The 24522-nt window shown below is 37.3% G+C and overlaps 1 protein-coding gene across 2 annotated transcripts in view; it reads right to left on the reverse strand.

The window, feature by feature from the left end:
• The window catches only part of Sos (Son of sevenless guanine nucleotide exchange factor), a 530159-nt gene that overhangs the window by 134689 nt on the left and 370948 nt on the right, over window positions 1-24522 (reverse strand). For both annotated transcript variants that reach the window (XM_089247363.1, XM_089247362.1), the window contains one exon: window positions 8454-8561. In XM_089247363.1, the coding sequence (XP_089103489.1) occupies window positions 8454-8561 (108 nt within the window). The remainder of the gene's footprint in view (window positions 1-8453; window positions 8562-24522) is intronic.

Here is a 24522-nt window from a genome sequence, read left to right on the forward strand (position 1 = left end):
TATTGGCCATTTTATTCATTATTAAAATGAGGCTAATTTAAATTGCCATATTCTGTTAGGAAGTAGTATGATCTGTGTGTATCATTAATTTTTTTATCTGCTGTGTGCGTTCTCTAAATAAATCTACAATTTTATGCCAGACTTGAATGATAGGCTACTGTAGACGTTTGGCAAAGCTGGGAAAAAGAAATGTTGGAGTGATTAGAGGTTGGGTAAAATGGTTCGTGGACCTCTATCTTTTGGAATGTTTACTTTGGTTACAAAATGATGCGTTTCAGACATGTTTATCCCTTTATGACGATGATTCATTTTTGATAAATCTCTGTCCAATTTTGGGCTACTGACCCATATACGTCTTGCATTTTCTATGAGTAATATTAGATGGTGCATTTTTGTTTACTTGTTTCACAATTTCCCAATGCGGGTATCTAGCAGGTCCTTGGATCAATTTTATATCTATTTGTGAATTTTATATATATAATTAACTTTTTATGTATCAATATTTTTTCCCCACTTGTGTAATATGATTTATGTGCCTCTTAATTTTCCAACATGGTATTTATGTGCCCCTTGGAGAAATATTGACTTTTTATATAATTTCCTAAATTAATAAATTCATTTTTAAATAAATTGGGGTGTCTATTCATTGTTCAAATTGTGATACATAAAGTAATATGAAAGAAACTTACCTCAATGTGATCAGAAGTCGTTCTTCTGGACCTATACATTCTCGCATGTTGGTGTTTTGTTTCCTTTTAGCTGGCGAAATAATTTCCACCAGCTCATTATATGTCTGTTTGGACATTCTATAAAATGCCATGAACTTAGCGTCACTTTCCTGCAGTTCTCTTGCTGCCACAAACAGCCTGCAATGCAAGTTCCTTTCTATGTAGGGATGAACTCAATCCTTGCTTTTTTTTTTTGTGGAAATAGAACATGAGGATAGCCTCTTCGTCGCTAGAACTTTCCATAATTCAACAACGAAAAATTGAATATATGTTAGAAAATTATACTTTTATTAAGTGCACAAAATAAGAAAATAACAAGGCAGAGAACAGGTGGAAGAAGTGGCGGGAAAGTAGGAAGAGCACGGGTGCAAAGACGAAATTCGTCCAGTTCGCTGGCACAAAAAATCGGCCCATTAGCGGATACTAATCTTATGAATCGTATAACCTCCCGTATCGTTGGAAATTCGCCGCAATCGCTCGTGACTCGCGCTTGACTCGCTCGCCCAGTAATCGCTCCGTGTGCGGAGGGCCTGAAACGTCATTTGTGAGGTTAGAAAACATTTTTTTTCTCAAAAAGTGTTTGAGATATGTACATGAAATTTTGCATGATCAACAAGAATGGTAAAATTAATAAACAAAAAATAATAATTGGAATCTGGGATGATGGGTTGTATTTCAGTATCTAGTTGAATAATTTGAAATCGGAACGATCCAGTCTTATTTTGATGAATTTTGTGTTGCGAGCCAGAATAAATATATTAACGGTCAAAAAACCATTATTTTTTTTCTCCAGTATTTTACTTCATATATTTATGAGAATTTAAAATAAAAGTTGTTTTGGTAACTGCTGTGCCTCTGGTCTAAAAATACATTAGAAAAATTGTATTTTTTCCAACGAAAAATTCCACAAAAACAAAGTTTACATAATTTTTTAGCATTTAAATTTCAAATGTAAGCGTACGAATTATTTTTATTCATATTCTGTATGTTTTTGTGAACACTTTTGTGGAAATTTCACTTAAATATATTGAAAATTGAAAAAGTTACAATTTATTTTCTCAAACAATGCCACTTAAAAATTGAGCCTCTGAAAGTCATCTGCATAATTTTTTGATAAATTTCAACATTTTTTTCTCAAAAAGTTTTAGAGATATGCAAATAATATTTCACACGGTTAATAAGGATGGTAAAAGCAACAAATAAAAAAAAAATCATTGAAATCTGAGACTATGGGTGTCATTTTGCCGGGTGATTTGAAATGGAATGACCCGGCTGTCAGATGAGAACGGGACCAGAGGTCGGGCTACCAATGTCCCACATAAATTATGCTTACACCCGTGTGGAGGATCCTGGAGCTTTTGTCATATTACCTTCCTCTCCTGATCTTAGGGTCCCGCGGATCGCTGGTGAGGATTCCGCATAGTTGTTGTCTAACTCAGTGTAAAGAATATGAAAATATAATTGTGCAATATTAAATTGTGATAAATGTTTTGCAATATATAAATTATACATGAAAAATGTGCGATGTTTTTACTTCATGCCATTAGTGGGACAGCGGACCACTTTACGGTTAATAACTTCATGAGAATTTCAATGTGCAATAGGCCATTAAAGTGGACCCTGGCCAGGTCTTCAATGTTTATTCCTTCTATGTTGCTAACTTCCATATGTCAAAAGTTGAAATAGTATTTTATTTCGTATGATATGCAAATCAGTTTTACTGTTCGAATATGCTAAGTTTTTACAGGCACTGACTGATCCTGCCATCTGATTGGATGTTGGCATGGGAAGATTCCCTTAAAGGGGGCCAGTGTGCTGAGAAGAGCGGAAAATACACAAACGTACACAATGATCTGCTTTTAACAAGATGTTTCACCCCGAATAGGCATATGTCTCCATGTCCTGATGATCCGACAGTCTAATTCAAGTTCAGACGTAGCGGCTTAGGGCCACCAGGTTCTTGTTCCTGTCCACCATAGCACGGGCATCATGGAATGCTACTATTCTCCCCGGGCTCTTGTTCCTGTCGGCCATAGAACAGGCGTGGTGGAGTTCTGGTCTTCTTGCCTGGATGCTGACTTCTCTCCCGTCTGGAAATCTGGTCGTGTATCATTCCCATAGAGTAAGGAGATCTCGCTCATGATAACCAGGCTGATCTGATGCCATCAAAAAACCTCGACCACCTGTGATGCTGAGCTGATGTAGTCTCAAAGCTCGACCACCTGGGACATACGCCAGTAATACTAGTGTGGGGACAGAGCGGGGGCCACGGTTGGTCTGGAGGTAATACTAGTGCAGTTGAAGAAGGGTGATGCTGATATGGAAATGTGAATCTCGTCTAACAGACTGATAGAGTAGTGAGATCTTATTTATTTTAACCTCACAAAATCTCACTATATGCTGCAAATAGATCCGAAATCTAAACATTTGGCAACAAAAATCTAGTTCTGAATCTTAGACTAAGGAGGGACTTTCCTTCGTTTTCACTGTGGCAGATGCTTCACATCCCATTATTGGAGCTGACTTTTTGGAAAGATTTGGTTACCTTATAGATGCTAAAAATTCTTGTTTGATCGATAACTAAACATCGCTATCAGTGAATGGTTTAGAATCCCAACATGGTTATTTTGGTTTAACGCCGATCTCTGGTGATTCTCCATACCACTGCCTATTAGTCAAATTTCTTCAGCTTACCAGCTCAGTTTTAAATGCAGTTCCAAAGGAACACTCTGTCATGCACCTCATCGAAACTACGGGGCCACCAGTTTTCGCAAAAGCTAGAAGATTGTCTTCTGAAAAACTTGCAGCTGTTGAAAAACAATTCAATGAACTTTTGCAACAAGGGATAATTTGGCCCTTAAAAAGCCCTTGGTCGAGTCCCATCCATCTTGTACCCAAAAAAAGTAACGAATGGAGAATTTGTGGGGACTTCTGTGGACTCAATGCAATAACCATTCCAGATAGATACCCGCTTCCAAATATACAGGACTTTTCCATCAACTTGAGTGGTAAAAATATTTTTCAAAAAATCAATTTAATAAAGGCATATCACCAAATACTTATCAATCCCAAAACCGTCATAATTACGCCCATTGGGCTGTACGAATATGTTTATATGTGATTCAAACTGAAAAATGCAGTTCAAACGTTTCAGCGTTTTACTGACGAACAACTTTGTGACTTAGATTGTTTTTACGCATATCTTGATGATTTGCTAATCGCTTCCAGTGACGAAAAATCTCACGAAGATGACTTAAAATGCGCTTTTCAAAGACTGAATGACTATGGTATCGTGATCAATCCATCTAAATGTGTATTCGGTCAACGTCAAATTAATTTTCTGGGTTTTCTTGTTTCTCCCAACGGGATTGCACCTTTACCAGATCGAGTACAAAAATTGCTCGATTATTCATTGCCATCGACAGTGACTGAATTGAAGTGTTTTTTGGCAATTGTGAATTTCTATCACAGATTCCTTGAAGATGCCGCCAGGGTGCCTTTGCATGAACTAGAAAAAAGCAAGATAAAAAAGATAAAACTGAAATAGTTTGGTCCGAGGAGGTCAAATCCGCTTTTTTGTCATGCAAGCAATCAACTGCCAATGCCACTCTCCTGACCCATCCCGTTCTGAACGCAAAATTGTTTTTGACTGCCGATGCGTCCGACACTTCCTTGGGTACAATCATTCAACAGCAAATAGGAAACAAAACCCAACCATTGCCATTTTTTTCCCGTAAGCTCAGTTCGACTGAGAAAAAGTACAGTACATATGACCAAGAGCTCTTAGCAATATATTCTGCTGTTAAGTATTTCAAACACATTTTGGAGGGACGCAACTTCATAATTTTCAGTGATCATCGTCCTCTCACATATGCTTTCAAACAATGAAATGTTCTCCCAGGCAACTTAGACATCTCAAATATATCAGTCAGTTTTCGACAGATTTGCGATATTTGCCTGAGCATAGTAACGTCATTGCCAGGCAGATGATGACGAATTGCATACCTTGCTTCTTGATCTTTACACATTGCAGTAGATATTACCACCGGAGATATCGAGGCGTTTTAGTTGAAACTGGGCTTCAACTAAAACACCTTGATATCTCAGGTGTTAATATCTACTGCAATGTGTCTACTGACGATATACGCTCGTATGTTCCTGTTTCAATGCAACGTCCAGCGTTCGACTGTGCATAATCTGTTCCATCCTGGGATTAAAACTACTCTAGTGCAACGTCCCTTATGGGAATTGCTTGCCCAGTTCAAAATATCCAGTAATAAGGTGGCAAACGACAAGTGGAAAATGATTGCAAGTAAACTTTCGCATGAAATATCATTTGTTAAATTCAATATAAGGTTAGTCAATTTTATCAGTAGGTTAGTACAACATGGAGCCCTCTATTTGACATTGACAGAAAGATACTGGCTCACCAACTGATGATGATCAACAGTCAAACTTTTATGCTGATCGGACATCCGATGTTGTTAGTCACTTCGATGTAGCTTTTCCCCGCAAGTATCAGTGAAGGTCTCTCGGTTGAGAGCCGGATCGTTTCGATTAACACCAGGAGGCCTCTCGGTTGAGGGCCGGACCACCTTGATCAGCTCCAGGGGGGGGGGGCCTCTCGGTTGAGGGCCAGACCACTTTGATTAGCTCCAGCGGGCCTCTCGGTTGAGGGCCGGACCACTTTGATCAGCTTCAAGGGGCCTCTCGGTTGAGGGCCGAACCACTTTGGTGTCACTTACAATGTGTAGTCTTGACAAGGCCAGCTGCTACGTCTATCATCAGCAATGAAGAATTTTGACTATGAAGATTAATTAATGCTTTCAATTCCGGACCTGCCGGGAAACAAATTCAAATACTGTAAACTATTTCATTTTAACTAATTATCAGCTTATTTTCCCAGCCTAAGGCCAATGGATACGGTAGCAAGACGGTGAACCGTCCTACTAGAGGGATTCAGTTGAAAAGAACAAACAAAGGATGAATGCAGAAAGATAGAGTGAGAGTTGTTACAATGTACGGCCGGTATTTAAAGGAAAAGCTCCCGACCACACGTGTCTAATCAAGCCAATCGGCTTCGAGGTCACCTCATTTGCATGCGATCGTAGGCGGACATCATCATGATTGGCCTTGATCGTCCCCTAACGATCACCGCTGCAGATGAATAGTAACAAAATTTATGACAACAGATTTGCGTGACGGCGACTACAGACTTTTATGCCGGGGGAATATCGGCACGTTACACTAGGTAGGACTAACTACTCTAGCAAACGATTTATTTGGAAATCGATTGTGAAAGACTGCAAAAATTAGTGTCATACTTGCATCGCTTGCCAGAAGTCGAAGGTTATAAAACATACCAAGTCTCTTTTAGGCTCTTTTCAAATTCCTGATTCTTGCTTTGCACATGTTCATCTGGACATTGTAGGACCCTTGAATCCTTCTAAAAGATACATGTATCTCTTGACATGCGTGGATCGGTACACAAGGTGGCCTGAAGCAGTACCAATGTCTAACCAAGCTGCCGAAACTACAGCGGAGACATTTTTTTCTATCTGGATATGTCGGTTTGGCATTCCTAAAAAAGTGACCACAGATCAAGGTTGTCAGTTTGAGAGCAATCTATTTCGCTCTCTTGCACGACTGTGCGGCATCGAAAAATCCTGCACCACTGCCTACAATCCAAAGTGCAACGGCCAGGGCAAGAGATTCCACTGCGATATCGAAGTCTCTCTGATGTGTGTCCTCAAAGGTAATGAGCACTGGACAGAGGTTCTACCTACAGTTCTGTAGGGGTTACATTCCAGCATCAAAGAAGATCCAAGTATCAACCGCTGAGTTGGTATACGGCACAGCCCTACGCCTTCCTGAGGAACTCTACCGACACTCTGATAAGAGACGTCCTACCTCGATATGACTTCTTGAAGAGACGGAGAGACCATTTCTCCCATGTGAGACCAGTACCACCCTCTCATCATAATTCGTCCAAGCCCTTCGTCTAGACGGACTTGCTAACTTCTCCATCAGTATTCATCCAACAAGACTGTGTACGCAAAAAAACCTCTACAACAACCATACACAAGACCATTTGAAATTATTTCAAGAACTGATAAGTATTTTATGTTGAACATGGCAATCATAAAAATTTATCCACAGATCACCTTAAGCCACGTTTTATGTTAAATAATAATTTATGTGACACTTTCAAAAATCGGTATATTTCCAGGTCTGGACAAAGAGAAAGATTTTGTATTGACCCTTCAAAATTGTATGATTCATATTTATGTAAAGTATATATATATATTGCAATTTTTTTTATCTGCATGATTATTATTCAATTTTTTTTTCTGAAATGTTTCGTCTTAGACTGGACGAGGAGCACTGTAGTGCGTTCTTATCCGTATAGATGGTGCACCCACCTCACGCTCCTGGTGATTGTAAAAAAGCATGTAAGTTGAAATTGTACCACCGATTAGTATATAAACATGTCTTCCTTCTCGTTATATTTCTTTTATATATGTATATTAAATCGTTAAGTTTTGATTGTGTTTTATCTCGTCACTACAAGCACTGGATCATAGCCTATATAGACGATGCATTGAGAATCTCAAGAAAAAAACAAGTGCCATCACTTTTTTTTAGTAGACAAAACAGCAAATATTGAAAAATAATGAATATTCTTTTGAGAATAGGAAAAAGAAAATGCTGATATAAAGTACTGGATTAAAGAAAATCCACAATTGCTAATTAAATTCAAAGACAGTTTCGGGACTAAGCGAGAGATAAGAGGTGGACAGCTAAAAAAAATTCATTGATGGTAACACAAGGAACAAACATTAAAATACACAAAGATAAGCACTACTGAATGTATGGATGAAGCACTGTCTGATGTCATTCCTAAGAGCATAAAAAAAAGAAAAAAGTATTTAAGAGGACATTAAAAATTAATGAAAAATACCACCCTTTTCAAAATTTATTTTCTATATCCATTATCTATTTGTCAAGATCATTCCGATCCCAATGATGAAAAAAATTTGACCCTTTAGAAGTCTGGTGCACTGATACAACAGTTGCCTGTAACTGTTACAAAAGCATTGATCCTTTCCTTCCTTGGATGACTATGCAATGGATAGTTGGATACAACAAATTGACTAGCAAATAGAGAGATGATGTTCCTTTCCACTATTTGCGCAAAGCATAGACAAACTGGATACAATGTAGAGATGAATTTTTTTTTGGGGGGGGGGGGGGGAAATGTACAGTGCAGAGAATCAAACCACTTTTCAGGGTAACTAAAAAAAATCAACTGGGACACATTAAGACAGATCTTTTAAACTGGAATATGCCAGTTCACAATGCTTCTGGGTATGCCTAAAATAAAAAATGAATGTTCATTTTAGGATTTGCTAGTGAGTTGAAAAAGATGACTAATAACAAAAAAGAAGAAAGAAAAAGCTGAGATCTATATATTCCAATACACTACATGTTCTTACTTTTAACAGAAAATTGATTTCGTTCATCTCCTTTTGATGTTGCCAGATATTTTTATTTATTGAAAAATATTTATAATTTTTTTCCCTTTCCATATTAAATAATTCCTCTGTAAACTTAAATAATGTAAACTCTGCATCAGTAATAATCTTTCTTTCTAAACCAATTATAGAGATATGCCCCAAATCTTTAGATAGATTTCATTGAATAACAGGAAAACTTCTGACTTACTGTTAGAAGGTCCAAACTTTCTGGTACAATGCTCAAATACTGTTCGATTGGGGGAGGTATTTTTTCAAATCCGAATGTTATTTCTCTGGGCTCTTCAAAAGATTCTACCTGCAACAGATCATAATTTTTGTCAAAACATTTTTTTTTTACTGCAGTCTGTTCGTGGTTAAGTTTTTAGCAAAGCAAAGGGAAAAAAATATATCCTCATGCTGAAAAATATAGTTTCCATATATCGGAGGTTGTGAGAAGAAGCATGTATACGGAAAGTTGCAAAGTTGACTATGGTTTTGGAAAAATACGGCAAAATATGTTGGATCAATTTCAAACCAGTGGAATGAATTTAAGAGTAATTAATTTGAAAAAATAATTTTGTTAATATTATTAATAACCTATAGCACAACTGCTGTCACATTTTGGCTCATTATCTACAAACATTTCTTTGCCAATATCACTGTTTATTTCGTTGATCTGTGTGTATTTTGCTACAATTATTAATATTTTTATTTTGCTTATACTTTAATAAAATAAAAAAGACGAAGCTATGTAACATCATACAGTAGTTACATAGACCCAAACACTCTTATTTTTCTAAGATGACGATGCAGATGAATTCAGATATTCTACCTTTCATTGTTGCCATTTCAAAATGTCTCATGAACCATCATTTGCTATTCTTCTGTATTTTACTCACCGCGTTATAGGGGAAAAAATTAATTGTGTTTAAATTCCGTGTCCAGAAATTTTACTGTAAATCGTTAACTGTAATCACCATCAAGTGAAACAAAGATCTCAACTGAGTAGCGATCTTCCATGAGAAAGATCATGCAACAACATTGATGCACAATCAACCAAGACAGACATCTTCAGCAGGTCATCATTGAAGCTAGCACAGGTGGAAGAGAACAGTTTTTATGGCAATGTTTCCCAAAGTGCGCATCACAGCTCTTGGGGACGTCTCAATCAGCTATTAACATTGAAGTGTGCTATGAAGTTGTTCATTTTTTTTACTATTCTGGAGAGCAATGGTCTGTTTACATGGGTTAAGTAATTTGGTATTCAACTAAATTTTAACTTAATTTTCACTAGTCAAATATTTTCAGATTTGTCTCAACATAAATAACAAGCATTTTAGTTAAGCAAATTACCACTAGATAAAACCAGGCTTACTTTTTCCACAATTTTTATTGCTGTTTACTGAATGTGGATGAGTTTCCACAAACATAAAATAATGATAATTTTTTTCAATTACAAACTATTTTTTTGTATTACAATGTAACATCCCACCTAAATTTCTTTTCTGATTGCAAAAATTGTTTTCTAACTTCGGAGAGAAAGTATCAATAATGCATTATTATTTTTTTAATGTTATAATTATCATTGAAATTATTATGAACATGTTTTTGGTAAAAGCACTACATTTTTTCTCAAGTGAGCTTTGCAAAAATCGATTGTACCTTACAGAGGATGTGCATTGATGCATTAGTTGACAGGCTTTCATTGCCACTGAAACAAATGATGTAGTTTATTTGTAGCTTTCCCTTTACTGCAAACTTAACTATGAACTAACAAATGTATTATGATTATCAGAGTTATGGTTTTAAGATGAGAATGTTACAAATAATAATCTTACAAAACAATTATTAATGCTTAATCAAATGTCACCTACATTAGGAAATGCTTCATTTCAACTATTTTTTTTTGGTAATCTTGTTTTTTGTCTTTTCTTTTTTTAAATTTAAGTTCATTGGGGTCTTAAATTTTCAGATTTCAGTTGAAAATGTATCGTACCAAACCTGAATGCTTTCAATTCCAGAAAATGGTTATTTTGCACGATGAATTGATTTAATTTTAAAAATATGTATATGCCATAAGCTAACTGAAAAATCCAGCTTATTGTAAAGAGCAAAGATGGCACTAGGCTCAACGATGGTGATGAGGTGAGAAAAAAGGAAAACACAGCAATTGACTAAGCCTTACACAAGATACTCATGCCAGAAGAAATAACCAATATGACAGTCAAAGCAGACTTTGAAATCATTGGTGGTCCTTGGGTTTCCTTCCAAGACCATTAAATAAACAATCAGACCACCAAGAAAAAAATTATGATCGTCAGTAGCCGAAAACTTCTTTATCTTCCACATTTTTCCTTCAGATCAATACTCCTTCAGTTCTTGCAGCCATTCAAATGGTGAATTATGACAAAAATTGTCAAATATTGTGTACCAACATTCAAATATTTTATATGCAAACGAAATTTTGTCCTGATAACTATACACAATTTTTTTAAATCATGTTATGATAGTGGTCGATTCAGTGCTTGATGAAACTGATAACAATAGCTGAAAGATAGCTTTACTTGTTATGCTAATGAACAGCAGCTAGTGTACATTTAAGTAAGACACATTTACTAGCTAATCAAATGTATAGTCCGTTTCAGGTTAACTTTGCAGTGAAGGGGAAGCTACGAGGGAACCGCATCACTCGTTGCTATGGGAACGAAAGCCTCTTAACCAATGTATCGATGCGCAGCCTCGGTAAGGTATGGCCGATTCTCGCCAATCTCACTGAGAAAAATATTTTTTACGTGTAACGTAATTGCACAGTTAAATTAGTAATAATTATAGAATTAAAAGAAAACCACTGCCGATACTTTCAGAAATTAAAGTGAGGTTTTTGAAATCATTTGTTTTGTTTTTTGATTAGAAAATGTTTTAAAATTTAGAAAAAAATAATTATCTTCTATCAGCGTGTCACTTGCTCTTCATTGATGTGCCGTAAGTAACATTAAAAATTTCAAAAAAGTCATATATTTTTCTGCAATATTTCCCTTCCCTCAGCTGAAATTTATTTACAAAACAAAATCTAAACAATATTATGAAAGCAACGTGTAATTTTAAAATACTGTATATTAACCATGGCTCTCAAAAACTTGGGGATTTTTAATTTTTTCTTCAATTTATATGGAAAAAATTAATGTTAAATAAATTAAGAAGAAGCAGGTTAACTCTGTTTTCACGTGTAAATGCAGGAATAGCACCAAATAATAATAATGATACGGAAAAGTTTAGAATTTTTCTACTCACTTTTCTTGCCGAAATTTCTGACGCCCATCTCCCCCCCGTCCCCGAACGGTATACGCCGATGCCGCTTGTTTGTTTTCACGACAGTTTTAGTCTTTTGTTACGGTTGATGTGCTGCTCATGGTTGTTACGGATGATTCTTATGGAGTTTTGTTTACAACGAATATTCAAAAACCAAAAATATAGTATTCAGGAATGGAAGAGCAGAGAACTTTAGCGTGGCTATCTCTATTGAAAATTAAGACACAACTGTCACATAACAGATGAAAGCCCAAACCACTGTGGACCCCCCCCCCCCACTCATTTATTGTATCTGAAGAGATGCTAAAGGCAAGGGGCATGAGGAGAGACAGGTGGGTGGAAGACGGCGTCCGTTCGTGTGAGTGGAAGTCGCGACTCTGTCAACATTCTCCGTGATCGGAAACTAAAACTATCCCATAAACATTGCAAAAAATAAATAATTAAAAAAAGGAGGATCTATAACCAAAACTTCTGCACCCATAGAGGGCCTCTCACAAGTCACAATAGTATCGGCACTCTCGTGGAAGAGAAACACTTCTTGTAATCTATGAGTGAATATCTGAACTCACTGAAGCCTATTTTTAGGAGAAAATAAAACTGATTGAATATTCGTTTTTATGTAAGCCTACAACTGCATGTAAAACTGAATGAAAAATTGTATCGTTATGGAAAATTCAACCAAATAACGAAAAAAAAAAATGTATATATACAGTATATAATTGTGTAACGAAAAAAAACACGACAGTGATATTGGCGGGAAAAATTTCTAGGATATCGCGCCAGAGTGTCGTATGGATTTTTAATAATGGTAACCAATATTTTTTATAATTTAAAAATTTTAAACAAGTAAACATCGGTTCAAAACGATTTTTTTTTCAGTATTTTTTTCAAAATCATAGAAAAAATTGAAATATTATGTATAAAGGTTCATCTTAAACCTTCGATATATGAGAACTATATTTTGCGGCGAATGAATACACTCTCTACCTTTCTCTTCACTGCAAAGTTAACCTGAAACATACTATAGATTCTTTTTGGATCGATTTTCCATTCCACAGAACCTTAGCTCTTTCAATAATATCTTCTGATTCATTTAACACTAGAACAGCGGAACTTTTGGTATACCTGGAACTGCGAACAGAATAAAATTGACCCAAACAGTGTTTCATGGCAAAAACTAAAATATATTTTTGGTTCCTGGGTTTTTTCTTTACTTTTATTCAAAGTTGTTTAATTATGTATTCAATAACGGAAAAATATATTTGTTTATGAATATGAAATAAGCTTCAAAATTAGCTAAAAAATTATGTAATTCAGTAAAAATAAGATTTTGTATACAGTACACCATTCAATACAAAAACTTTGTTTCAGTAATTCCATAATATGGCAAAGATGTAGAGTGTGTATGAAAACAAGTATGTCAAATTTAGTATGAGAAAGTCTATAATGAGAAAAATTCTGTCAAAATAAATATTGATTTCTCATCGGTAAATAGAATTAATGATGAGCAGTTTGGAGCAAATTATTTTTGTCATTTTTGTACATTTACCGAATGTTGAAGTTGCACAACCAGTGCAGAAAGTAACCGATTTGTTTCCACATTTTGATGTTGATGATTAACGAACAGTTACATGATCAGGAGAGCATGAATGTGTCCTCTTGCGCAAGGGTGACACGTATGATGCTTTCTGTACAAAATCTTCTATACAAAATCCAGGAATTTATTATAGTAGTAGAAAACATGGACAGAGGCAACCTCCGTTATGCTACCTTTACAAATATTTTCTGGTCATTTGATCCGCTACATCTATGACGAATTTTGTTGAATTTTAGTCTGGAAAAGCTTTTTTTGGGGCTGCTACTGTCAATATTGACTGTCAGATGAAGCGTGCTGACTGATAAAACATTTTTATAATTTTTTCCTAGATAAATTTTCATTATGTCATCACTGTATTCCAGTAGTGATGCTTCATGCGATTGTAGTTTCACTATCTTTATTGTGTCAGGTATTTCTCTTTGGTTTTGTCTCACCGTCCCTACTAAGCTCATATTTTTTTGGCTTTTACTATTTCAGCCAGCTTCAGTGTAGTGAAAAAAGTTGTCAGTTGTGAAATATTTCTGCCCTTGTTCTCAAATGGATCACTAAGTGCTCTGAAAGAGAGGGATTCATTGGACGCTGATCCTTCCCTAGGTTTGGAAATCAATTCAAAATGTATTTAGGGTCTACCTAAAATGTAAGCCATAATTCTATTCCCTCTCTGTGACATTGTTTGCATACAGAAATTTTTTCAGCTACACGTTTTTTCTAGAGTTGAGTTTATATTTTTCCAAAACCTTTTTTGAGTCCCATCAGAATACCAGGTATTCATCAAGTTTACAAAGAAAAAGAAATATTTAGCTCTTTTTGCCATTCCTCAATTGAAAAAAAAAGATAATCTCTTTGGACAAAAAATTGGCCTTTACCTTGAAAGACCTTTATTCTTCACTATTTTCTTTAGAAATACATTTTAGAAAGGAGTAACCACTTCCGAGAAAATTCTACATCCATTTTTCCCCATAGAGTAACATGTTGGGTAAAAATGACCCAAATTGCAGTTCTGGGAATAAGTGCTTATAGCTGTGGAATATGAAATGTGTAGAGAATAAAATTTCCATGAATTAATAATTCATACGACATCATGAAGTCACAAAACTTTTTTACCATCTGCGCTTAAGTTTTCGAGATAAATGAAAAAGCAGTTTCATTTGGGTCAAATTGACCCACCCGCAAAGTTCTAGTGTTAAAGCAGGGGTTTCAAGCTTTTTGAAACGTAACTCTCCCCACATAGGATGTTACATATTTTTAGGACATTTCCCAGTTTTTAAACAAAAATAAATGTGCTTTAATTTTGGAATCGAAGAGATCAAATTATTTTTCAATATTGAGTGGATAGAACTGTTTTATTATGAAATTTCTAACTACCCACACATTTTTTGGCTTTGAATCCTGCAGACAGTATCATCAACACGGCTGCAAGTTGAAGTGGAATGTATCTTGCGCATCGTAATGGTGCAGAGTGGATAACTTTGTAGCCAAACTCCATTCACCATTACCAAACACAAGCAGTGACTTCTTAATGCATGGGCACTGCCCGGGGCCTCACAAAAATGAAATGTGGTTGAAATTTTCGAGAATTTACCTTCTAGGGTCGCAGAAAAATCACTTGGCCCGGGGACCCATGATGCTCCTCAAACGGCCCTGAACACAAGGCCCAGTGCAAAAATATTTTCAAGTTCCTTCATAGGAAAAACAATTTTAGGTGATCTGCTATGTTATTTTAAATATTCTTAACATTTTCATGGTTGTGGCACAGCCACTTTTGCTTTATTATATAGAATTATTTTTCACACTTAAAGTAGTATTTTCTTCTCTAGCGAATACCTGATATTCTCTCAACAATATTTTCATATCCAGTCCTATCTCCCGATATTTTGAGCCTACCTGTTGAATTTGTAAACTTTTCCTTCTCCTCCTAGATGGCACAACACCCCCTAGGTTCTAAGGTCTGGATGTGGTATGGTTAGTTTTGGTTTCACGCCCTGTTTTGGTGTTGTTGCTTAGGGACCTAAACGAAACACTGTCACCCTTTTTTTCTTTCTCTTGTTGTTGCTGCAGCTGTTTTAAAAAGCAGCAAAGATGCTTTATATTTGTGTGAACGTATATGTTATTATTTAGTGTTAAAGCATATTAAACATGATATTTCAAAGATGTAGGAGTTCTCTTGATGAATCCTTTACTCAACAGAGAGACAATTTCAGCTGGAGAAAAATGTCTCTTTACTTTTCCTTTTTGTTCTGAAGAAGCACAACCAAGAAAATCTACACAATCTTGAAAAATGGCTTTTCTTAAGTTTATTAGTAAATTAATATCTCACCCAGATGGTGTCTGGACTAACTGAGATAATTTTATGCGGGTTATCACGTAAAAAGTGGCGAGCCAGCCAGGATGCAAATTATTGAAATTGATATTCATTATTTGAGAAAATAAACATTTCATGACATCCAGTACTTAATTGAAAAAATTTTGAAATTATAACTTTTGTATTGAACTTTTTAGAAATTTTGTGTCAATAATTTTTGTTTAGTAATTTGCAATTTAATTTTTTTTGATAATGGAGAAACTTGTTAAAAGAAGAGCTCCCATTTGAGCATCTTTTACTAGAACTGTGAATCTAATAATTGATGAATTAGATAAAGATTTTATATTTTGGTTTACTAACCGATAAATTCACCAAATTGAGAAATTTAAAAGCCGAATTGTATGAACTTGATAATTTGGTAACGGATGTACTTCTGGATACAGAAAATGTTAAAGATGAGAAAATTTCTAATGAATCACAGGGGTGCAGAGGACTAGGCAGACAGGTTCATAAATATCGAATGATTTGGTGAAAAGACCAGGGTAGCTAACTCTGCTCAGAGTGAAGCAGCCGCAAGAATTCTTTCTGAAAATAAGACAAAATTTAAGCTTTCCAAGATTGAGTTGAAAAAATTTGATGGACAATTGATCAATTTTCTTCCATTTTGACAACAATTTAAGCATATCCATGAGTCTGGGGAGTTATCTCCGCCAGACAAATTTCATTATTTGTGTCAAGCAACGCAGCCGGGCACAAAAGCAAGTAAGTTTATAGATGTGTACCCGCTAAAGGAAGAAAACTACCCAAAAACTATAGACACATTGGAACAGTGCTTCGGGGGAAAAGGAACTTTAGTCGAAGTGTATGTTCGAGAACTATTGAAATTGGTCATTTGTAATGTGGGTAATACTGTGAAAACATCTCTCAGCAAATTAGAAGATAAGATTGAAGCCCATTTAAGAGCAAAGATATTCAATCTCCCCCCTCTTCGGGCATTCATGAGGTTTCCTGATCCTCCCCCCATCAACTTTGACCCCCCCCCCTGAACAGGAAACACACTTAAGACTTTCACGGTTAATGGCTTTTATTCACTCTGAAGTGGAAAATAAAAAGAGACTGACACTAGCTAGGCAGGGTTTTCATACATGTGCGGAAATATTTAAGGACAAACAAAAACTAAAGAAGTCATTGTCACCCCTTTTGTACACACAGAGATCGAAACTAGCTGCGTTTTCTGCAGTCACTCCAATGAAAGTAGGAACTGCCATGCCCATGCTATTAAATGACAGAATCACTAAACTTAAAGAAAAAAGATGCCGCCTGAGATGCTTGAAAAAGGGGCATCTGGCAAGGTTCTGTAGGAGTTTCGTCTGCTGTCACATATGCAAAAAACAGCACTATTCATTGCTCTGAACCGATATTCCTTCTCAAAGATATAATGAGTCCAAGGACTTGGACAAGGAGGAAATTGTATATAGCGGAGTGATAAAAAAAAGCTACAGTGGTTCTGTGTCGTCACTGACGTTAGAAATAAATACCATGGGTAAGTCCAAAAAAAAAAGGTTTGTGCCCTTTTAGATTGTGAGTCACAGAAATCCTATATTAAACAGTCTACTGCTAAAGAAATAGGTTTGACTCCAATCGGAACACATAACATTTCCCATTCCCTTTTTGGAGGGTGTGTAATTGAAGCAAGGTCCCACCCCCCCCCCATGTAAATATCGTGTTAAGGTAGGAGCGGTTGGCAGGTGTGCTAAAGCGGAATTTGAATTTGAAGTTTTGAGTCAGGAAGTCATTTGTGGAAATATTCCTCAAATTTTTCTCGATCATAGACTTTTGAAGGAATTCAAAAGGAATAAGATGTGGGTCCAGATTGGCCCGAGATAAAAGTACTTACTGGAGCGGACTTTTATGGGAGTTTTTTAACTGGGCAGTTAAGGCAATTACAAGGGGGTTGGACAGCTATTGAAACTAAATTGGGATGTGCTGTTTGTGGCGATCTGCAACAGAGAAGTGAATAGCAATGCCAGTGCCACGCATCTCACGAATCTATCCATCCATTGAAAGTTTCAGATTTATTTGAGTTTGGAAACAATTGGTATTGGTGAAAATAGGAGTCATCTGACTAAAGCGGAGGTGGAAAAGCAAAAGAAAATTTTTTTGTATCACTCGATAGGAAACAAAATGATAGATACTGTGTAGGACTACCAAGGTTGAACGGATGTCAAGATATATTCCTTCCAATCTGCACATATCTGAAAAAAGGTTGTATACTGTTACCCAGTGGACGTTCTTTGCTTAGCCTCCTAGACATATCACAATTAAAGTACACACCAGATCCAATGATAATAATTTATAATCACATTACACAGATATCTAAACCAGAACGTTCAACATGCTCTCTCGTCCAACAGTCAATTTATTTGGCCTTTTCACCTGATCCAATTATTATGCATCACTTCATTTAACTTCCAACACAATCCCCCCTTTTATGTTTATTTTTTTCATAAAAATTACTAGTTCATAGTGTCAACTAGCAGATAGTGCCTGGGTTTCCGCACCACATGACCGTATTGTGTTGCTCTGATGGAGATGGATGTTTGTCTTCCTGCTTTCTTGGCAAATTGTCGTCAGATTCTGAAACAGACTCAGGGCATTCAGTCTTGTTCATGTGAAACCGATTGCTTCTCACAGATCCCCTTGGCGTCTTGATGATGAAAGATTTTGGGGTATCTGTCCTGTGCTCGATTTCACCCAGTATTGATGTTCGCCTCCCACACAGCATCTCCTAGATTCAGCTGCTCTCAAGTGCGGACACTATGGCGATCATTGAAATTTTTCCTCTGCTTCTCAATTCTTGCCTTTTCCTTCCCCTTAAGCAATCGTCATCGGGTTGGAAAGGCTTTAGCAGACGAGGGTAAATCAGAACCTGTTCTAAGGTGACGCCCCATCAGTAGTTGAGTGAACTATAGTTATTCTCCAATGGCGTGTTCCTGTACTGCATCAGTGCTAGGTATGGATCTGAATTTTTCTTCATCAGTCCTTTGGCCACCAATCCATACATCCATGCAAGTTCTTGGAATTGGGAGTTTCTCACATTCTTGAATCAACCCCCATTGTCACTGCATACCTCCTTCGAAATGTCATGGTGGGCAAAGATCGATTTGAAGTGCTCAATAACATTTGCAGAAATGAGCGAATTTAGCAACACATACTCTACTACTCTCTCTACCCAATCAGCAAGAAGCAAATACCATTTTCTGTTTAACTTGAACAAATCAATGGCCACCATTTCTCATGATCTAGAAGGGAAGTCTGTAGGAATTAGTGGATCATGTCTGCTGTTCCTATTCTGACAACACATAGCACATTTCTTAACCCTATCTTCAATTTACATTGACAGACTGGGCCACCAAACACACACTCTTGCAAGGGCACGACACTTGTTCACTCCTAAGTGACCATAATGAAGTTGTTCTGGAATGTCTTTCTGTAAGACTGATGGGATTGCAAGGCGATATAAGTCGTCCTCGATGAACACCTTGTCATGTAAGCTTTGGTCTCTTTGTCCAATTCACCAGAATTGTCACTTTCAAGAGGGGGGTCATTCAAATATTACGTCAGCATCGATGGGGGGGGGGGGAGGGGGCGTCCGATTTGCTGACTTTTGATGACAAGGGAGGAGGGGGGGGGGTTTGGATGATGCTTACGTCCTCTAGGGGGACAGAGCAGGGGCCATGGTTGGTCTGGAGGATGATGCTTACGTAATTAACCACCCTTTATGAAGATATGAAGTATTCTTAATGGCATCTTATTCGGAGTGCCAAAAACGGGAAAACCTTTCAATAGTTATTGGACACCTGAACTAACATTCTACCTATTGATAAGTCCCCTACAGCAGGGTTTTCCAACCGATGTTCCGTGGAACCCTTGGGTTCCATGAGAGCTTTTTTGGGGTTCTACGGATACAAAAGGGATGGAATCCCGGAACCCTGGTAGCTTGAAAAATTTTCTTGTTACTGTTTCACCTGAAGCAATTTTTTTTTTTTATTTCTGTTGAGAACGGGTACTATAAAATAATTCAGAGAAAAATATTGGAAAATCAACCAGTAGAAGACAAACAATATTCTTGTTGGCTCTTTTCTTTCTTTCTTCCTATTCTCGCACACAAGTCCTTCAGACAACAACAGTCAAATGACTTCCTGGGAATTAGTATTCCCAAAACTCTCAAGACCTACATGAGGATTTTTATGAGAGTCTTCCTTCAAAGATTCTGACGTATTAAATTGTCCCTTTGCATTCTGTGCCCTCACCAGATTCTTACAAATTCATTACCACAAATGGAACCTTGTTTACACAACGTTCAAGAGGCCACGTCAAAACGTCGTATAAGGGTGAAAATCGTACAATTGAAACCTCTTTGAAAATAACCCCCCCCCCCCATCCCATAGACCTCACAGAAGGTGCGGTAACATCGCCCACGTCAGGGTAAGCTGTCGACATTGCTGATTGCCTATTCAGTGCTTTAAAGGAGTGTTTTTTTAAACTATTCTGAGTAGGGCTGTAACCAGAGAGGAACTTGGGAGTTCTGGTGACCCGGGCGCCGGACCACAGGGGGCGAAAATTTCACTCTTTAACTTATTCCCAACATTAAAAGGGGGGGGGTTTTCTTAATGCGTGTTTGCCCCGGCTGACCAAGCATCTGGTTGCGGCATCTGATACTGTACCTCTGTCAACAATCAGTCAATTAGTTGATCATCAAAGTTTAGGGCTTTTGAAGTGACAATATGCAATGAAAAACAAATATAGTGATAAATTTTTGTAATCCACAATAATTACATCGATTCAAATATATAGAAATGATCATTCTCGGAAGAAGGTCTCAAGAAAGGCATTGACATTGACCTGCGTTTTTTTCTTCCAATTATTCTTTTGTTTAATGTTGAAAGAAAAGAGTAAGGGAAATTTCCCACGAGTGACCATCATTGTACGTGGGTGAATTCACCGAAAATGTCAATATAATTCCCACTCCTAGTAATAACACATAATCGCTCTCAATCTCTAATCAGTGTTGGTCATGTAACATCCCATGACAAGCAAACATTTAGCATGCTCCAGGAAAACAAAATGGTCAATTGCTAAGAACTGAACGTCCTTTCACTTTCATGTTTTTGCTCAAGTTGGAATTTTTCACTCCTCTGAGGCCACGATATCAGTTTGTGCTCTCTTTCATAGCAAGGGAAGTGATCCAGCGATTTGGCTGTAGTTTCGTTGTGTTCTTATTTTTTGAAGCTTCAGCTCGTCTTGTTTTACTCTGTTGAAGCTTAAGAATAAATATTTTTTGTTTATATTCACTATAGGCTGGTGCTGGTTTGGCACCCTGGAAAGGGGGGGGGGGTTATAGTCACCCTTTCACTTACTTTGACCACTCGTTCCACATTTCGGATGAGAATGGTATATGAGAAAATTCACACTCGACCCATGACCAAGTACAGTGAGTAGTATTTTTTTCCTCTTGTTCTGTATTTTGTTATCAATATTATTTATTGTTAACGACAATTTCATCCAGGATAGTGACTACGATTTTTATGAGGAGGGGCAAACATGATTTTGTCACCCCTCGCCACTTAAATTCTGATGATTTTATAACATTATGTTTGTTCTTCACTGATATTTGCCGCCCCCCCCTAAAGTTTGGCGCCCAGGGCAGTTGCCCCCTCCCCAGTTCGGCCTTGATTTCATCTATTTTTTTTACTGGTTTCTTGTTCTTTTGACAGTTTCTTGAATTTCGTGAATTTTAATGTGAATACTTAAACGAGAAATCAGTGATATTGTGTACTAGTTGTCAAGATTAAAAAACTGGGTATTTGTGAAATACTAATTACATAGCAGTGAAATATGGTAGCCTAGGTCGATAAGATACTTGTGAACTGTGCCACAAAATGCTCAGAAATGTCATGTGTTCAATACCCTCTTTTGTCCTTCACAGTGCTTTTTTCTGATACAAGGAACTATTGTGAAAACAGCGTCATGATGATCAAACAGTACATTGCTATTGAAGAAAGTGTGCACACCAAACGTTTGGCGTTCAAAGCCCTCTCAGTGAGAAACAAAAAAGCCGTTTGGGATCGGCTGTGAACTGTATAAGTAACAGTCTAATTAGTTTATTGAAAATGGGGGAAAAAAAAGATTAAATGAGCATGTTTTTCATTATCCTTAAGCTATGTGCATAACTAGGATGACCATATGAAAAACAAACAACAAAAAAAAAAAAAGGACATTTCCATTGATCCATAGCTCATGTTAAAATAATAAATTCACGATTTAAAAATTTCAAAGTGAGTTTTCTTAGAAAGCTTGAAAAAATTAACATTTTTATTAAAATGATGAAATAACTGAATATTATGAAAAATAATTCTGCCCTGTAAAATATGGATCATATGGTCACAGTATGTCTAACTCACAAATATATATATTTTTTGACACTTTTATCTACTGCAAGTGAGGATTCTTGTTTCGCAGAGCAAATGCAGGCTTTTACGACACCCTGTATATTGAAGAAATAATCAAAATTTTTTAATGGTTCCGCGGAATAGCCTCGCTACCATCAAAGTTTCCTTACGAGCTTTCACGTTGGAAAACCCTGTCCTACAGAGCCACTTTAATGATCTCTAAATGTTTCACAGATGCTTCAAGTGCTCTGGAAATGTTTCCGGGCAGCTTAAGTGCCCTGGAAATGTGGCGCGCATCACTCAACTGATTCTTAATTATGCAACGGATCACTTAAGTAATCTGGGAATGTTCCACGGGTAACTTGAGAGATATGTAAAACTATGCCACATGTCAATAAAGGGATCTCTAAATGTGCCACAGATCATTTAAGTGTTCTGTAACTGTGTTGCAGGTTACTTAGGTGATCTTTGAGACCTACCTCAGTGATCTGAAAATGTGCCACGGGCCACTTAAATGCTCTGGAATTTTGTCACTGGTAATTTAAATGATTTGTAAATGTGCCGCTTAGTTCATTTTTACAAAATTAGGTTTGAGGGGAACAAGCCACATCAGATAAACTTAAGGGCCACATTTGGTTTGCAGGTCAAGGGTTTACCATATATGGCTTAAAGGGTGGGTCGCAATGAATTTTTAAAGAGAAAATTTGTGTTCTTACCCTTCAAATAGCATTGAAATTAACAGAAATCAATTATAATAACATATAAAGGTATTTACTTTCAAAATTTTATTTATTTTTCGTCTGGGGGGGCGGGGGAGGGAGGCGTACGAAACCCCTATGCCCACCTTCTGCGTACGTTTTTGATCCTACCAATATGCGTTAGAAGGTAGGGGGCAGTGAAATTTTGCTGACAAGGGGGGGGGGGGCTAAAATTTTGCTCACGTAATACTTTAACGGCCCCAGGGGCTCTTGAGAAGGTGTCTGCTGCTAAAAGCTGTTTACCTGGAGTGTATGAGATTGAGAATGAATATCTTATAATCCGTAGCCTGAAGTGTCGCAAACGAGTCATTAATTCATCCAGTTACTTGGTTGAAAATATGGGCACAAGTGGTTTGTGATCGGTCTCAAGATGCACATCGAGTCCCACAATGAAGTCTTCAAATTTCTCACAAGCTCGAGTGCTAACGCTTCTTTTTCGATTTCAGCGTATCTTCTTTCTGCAATGGACATAGTTCTTGATGCGTAGGCCACAGGGTACCATCCTTTTGTACTTGAAGCAACACTTCCCATGCCATAAGACTATGTAATTTGCAGAGACGATGACTGGTAGCTTAGACACGATTTTCAATAGCGGGTGAATCTGAGCTAAAATTTCGCTAAAATTTGGTATGAACTCAGCCAAATATTTCACCATTCCAATGAAATATTGCATTTCACGTACATATTTTGTTGGTTGAAGATTTTCTGTGGCTTCTACTTTCATTGGGTCTGGCCGGATTCATTTGTGGTCCATCAGATGGCCTAAGAACCTTACTTCAGTGATGCCGAAGACACTTGTCCCTGTTGAGGGTGCAGTTCGCATCACGGAACCATCGAAGAACTTCTCTGAGATGTCTGTCATGTTCTTCGAGTACCCCATACTAAAGTGTTGTCTGTCAGGTTTGTCACGGCTGAGATACCCTGTAGAAGGTTTGCAACGTCGCGTTGAATAACTTCTGGAGCTTAAGAAACTCTGTGTATGTATATATATATATATATATATATATATATAGAAGTTTCAAGAACCTGAACCTCGCAAAAGGCGTGATGAAAGTCATCAACCTTCAAGACTTTTGTGCCAAAATCCTGTTTTGGCATCGATCTTGGAAAAGATCCTGGCTTCTGGGGATATCTGAACATTTGGTTTCGCTGCTAACCCAAGTGGAGCACACCATTCATTCGGTTCTATGACTGATTCAATTATTCCATCCTTCAACATCGCATTGAGATGGTATTACTTTATCCATCAATGGGATAGGAACTAGCCTTGGAACATGAAGTGCAAAGAGTATGACACCAGGATTCAGTTTGATTTCGTATTCTCCCAACAGTTCTCCAAGTCCATCGAAAATTTGAAGAGATTCTTTTTCCAGGTTGACTACTTGAGCTAGGATGTGAGCCGTCACTTTGAGTCGTTGAATCAACTTCAGTTGGATACAATGTTTTCTTGACAATAGTGAACGATCGGGTCCCTTGATCCATAGGTGGAGATAGACTTGGAGGTCTAGGGGGTGGGGGTGAGGTGGGGGGCATGGTGATTATTTCCGGGGGGGGGGGGCACAATGATGATGATGTCAATTCATATATGCATATATACATTAGATCAGTCGACTCCACCTTTGACTCTGGGGTGGGGGGCAATGCCCCCCAACGCCCCTTCCCCCATCCCGTATCTCCGCCCATGCCTTGATCACATAGACTTTTGTTGACGTAGAGGCTGATTTGCAAGCTAGTTGGCACTCAAACATTCTCTTGATGTCCAAATTCGCTGCACCAGGACTCGAAAGGTTTCAGTCAGGAAGTTTGAGTTTTTGAAATCTGTTTTTCTTCCATCTGTAGAAACTAGCTAGGACACCTGT

Source organism: Pholcus phalangioides, unplaced genomic scaffold (assembly GCF_987345545.1).
Source record: "Pholcus phalangioides strain wild (caught in Gottingen) unplaced genomic scaffold, Ppha-v1.0 ptg000003l_1, whole genome shotgun sequence".
NCBI lineage: Eukaryota > Metazoa > Arthropoda > Arachnida > Araneae > Pholcidae > Pholcus > Pholcus phalangioides.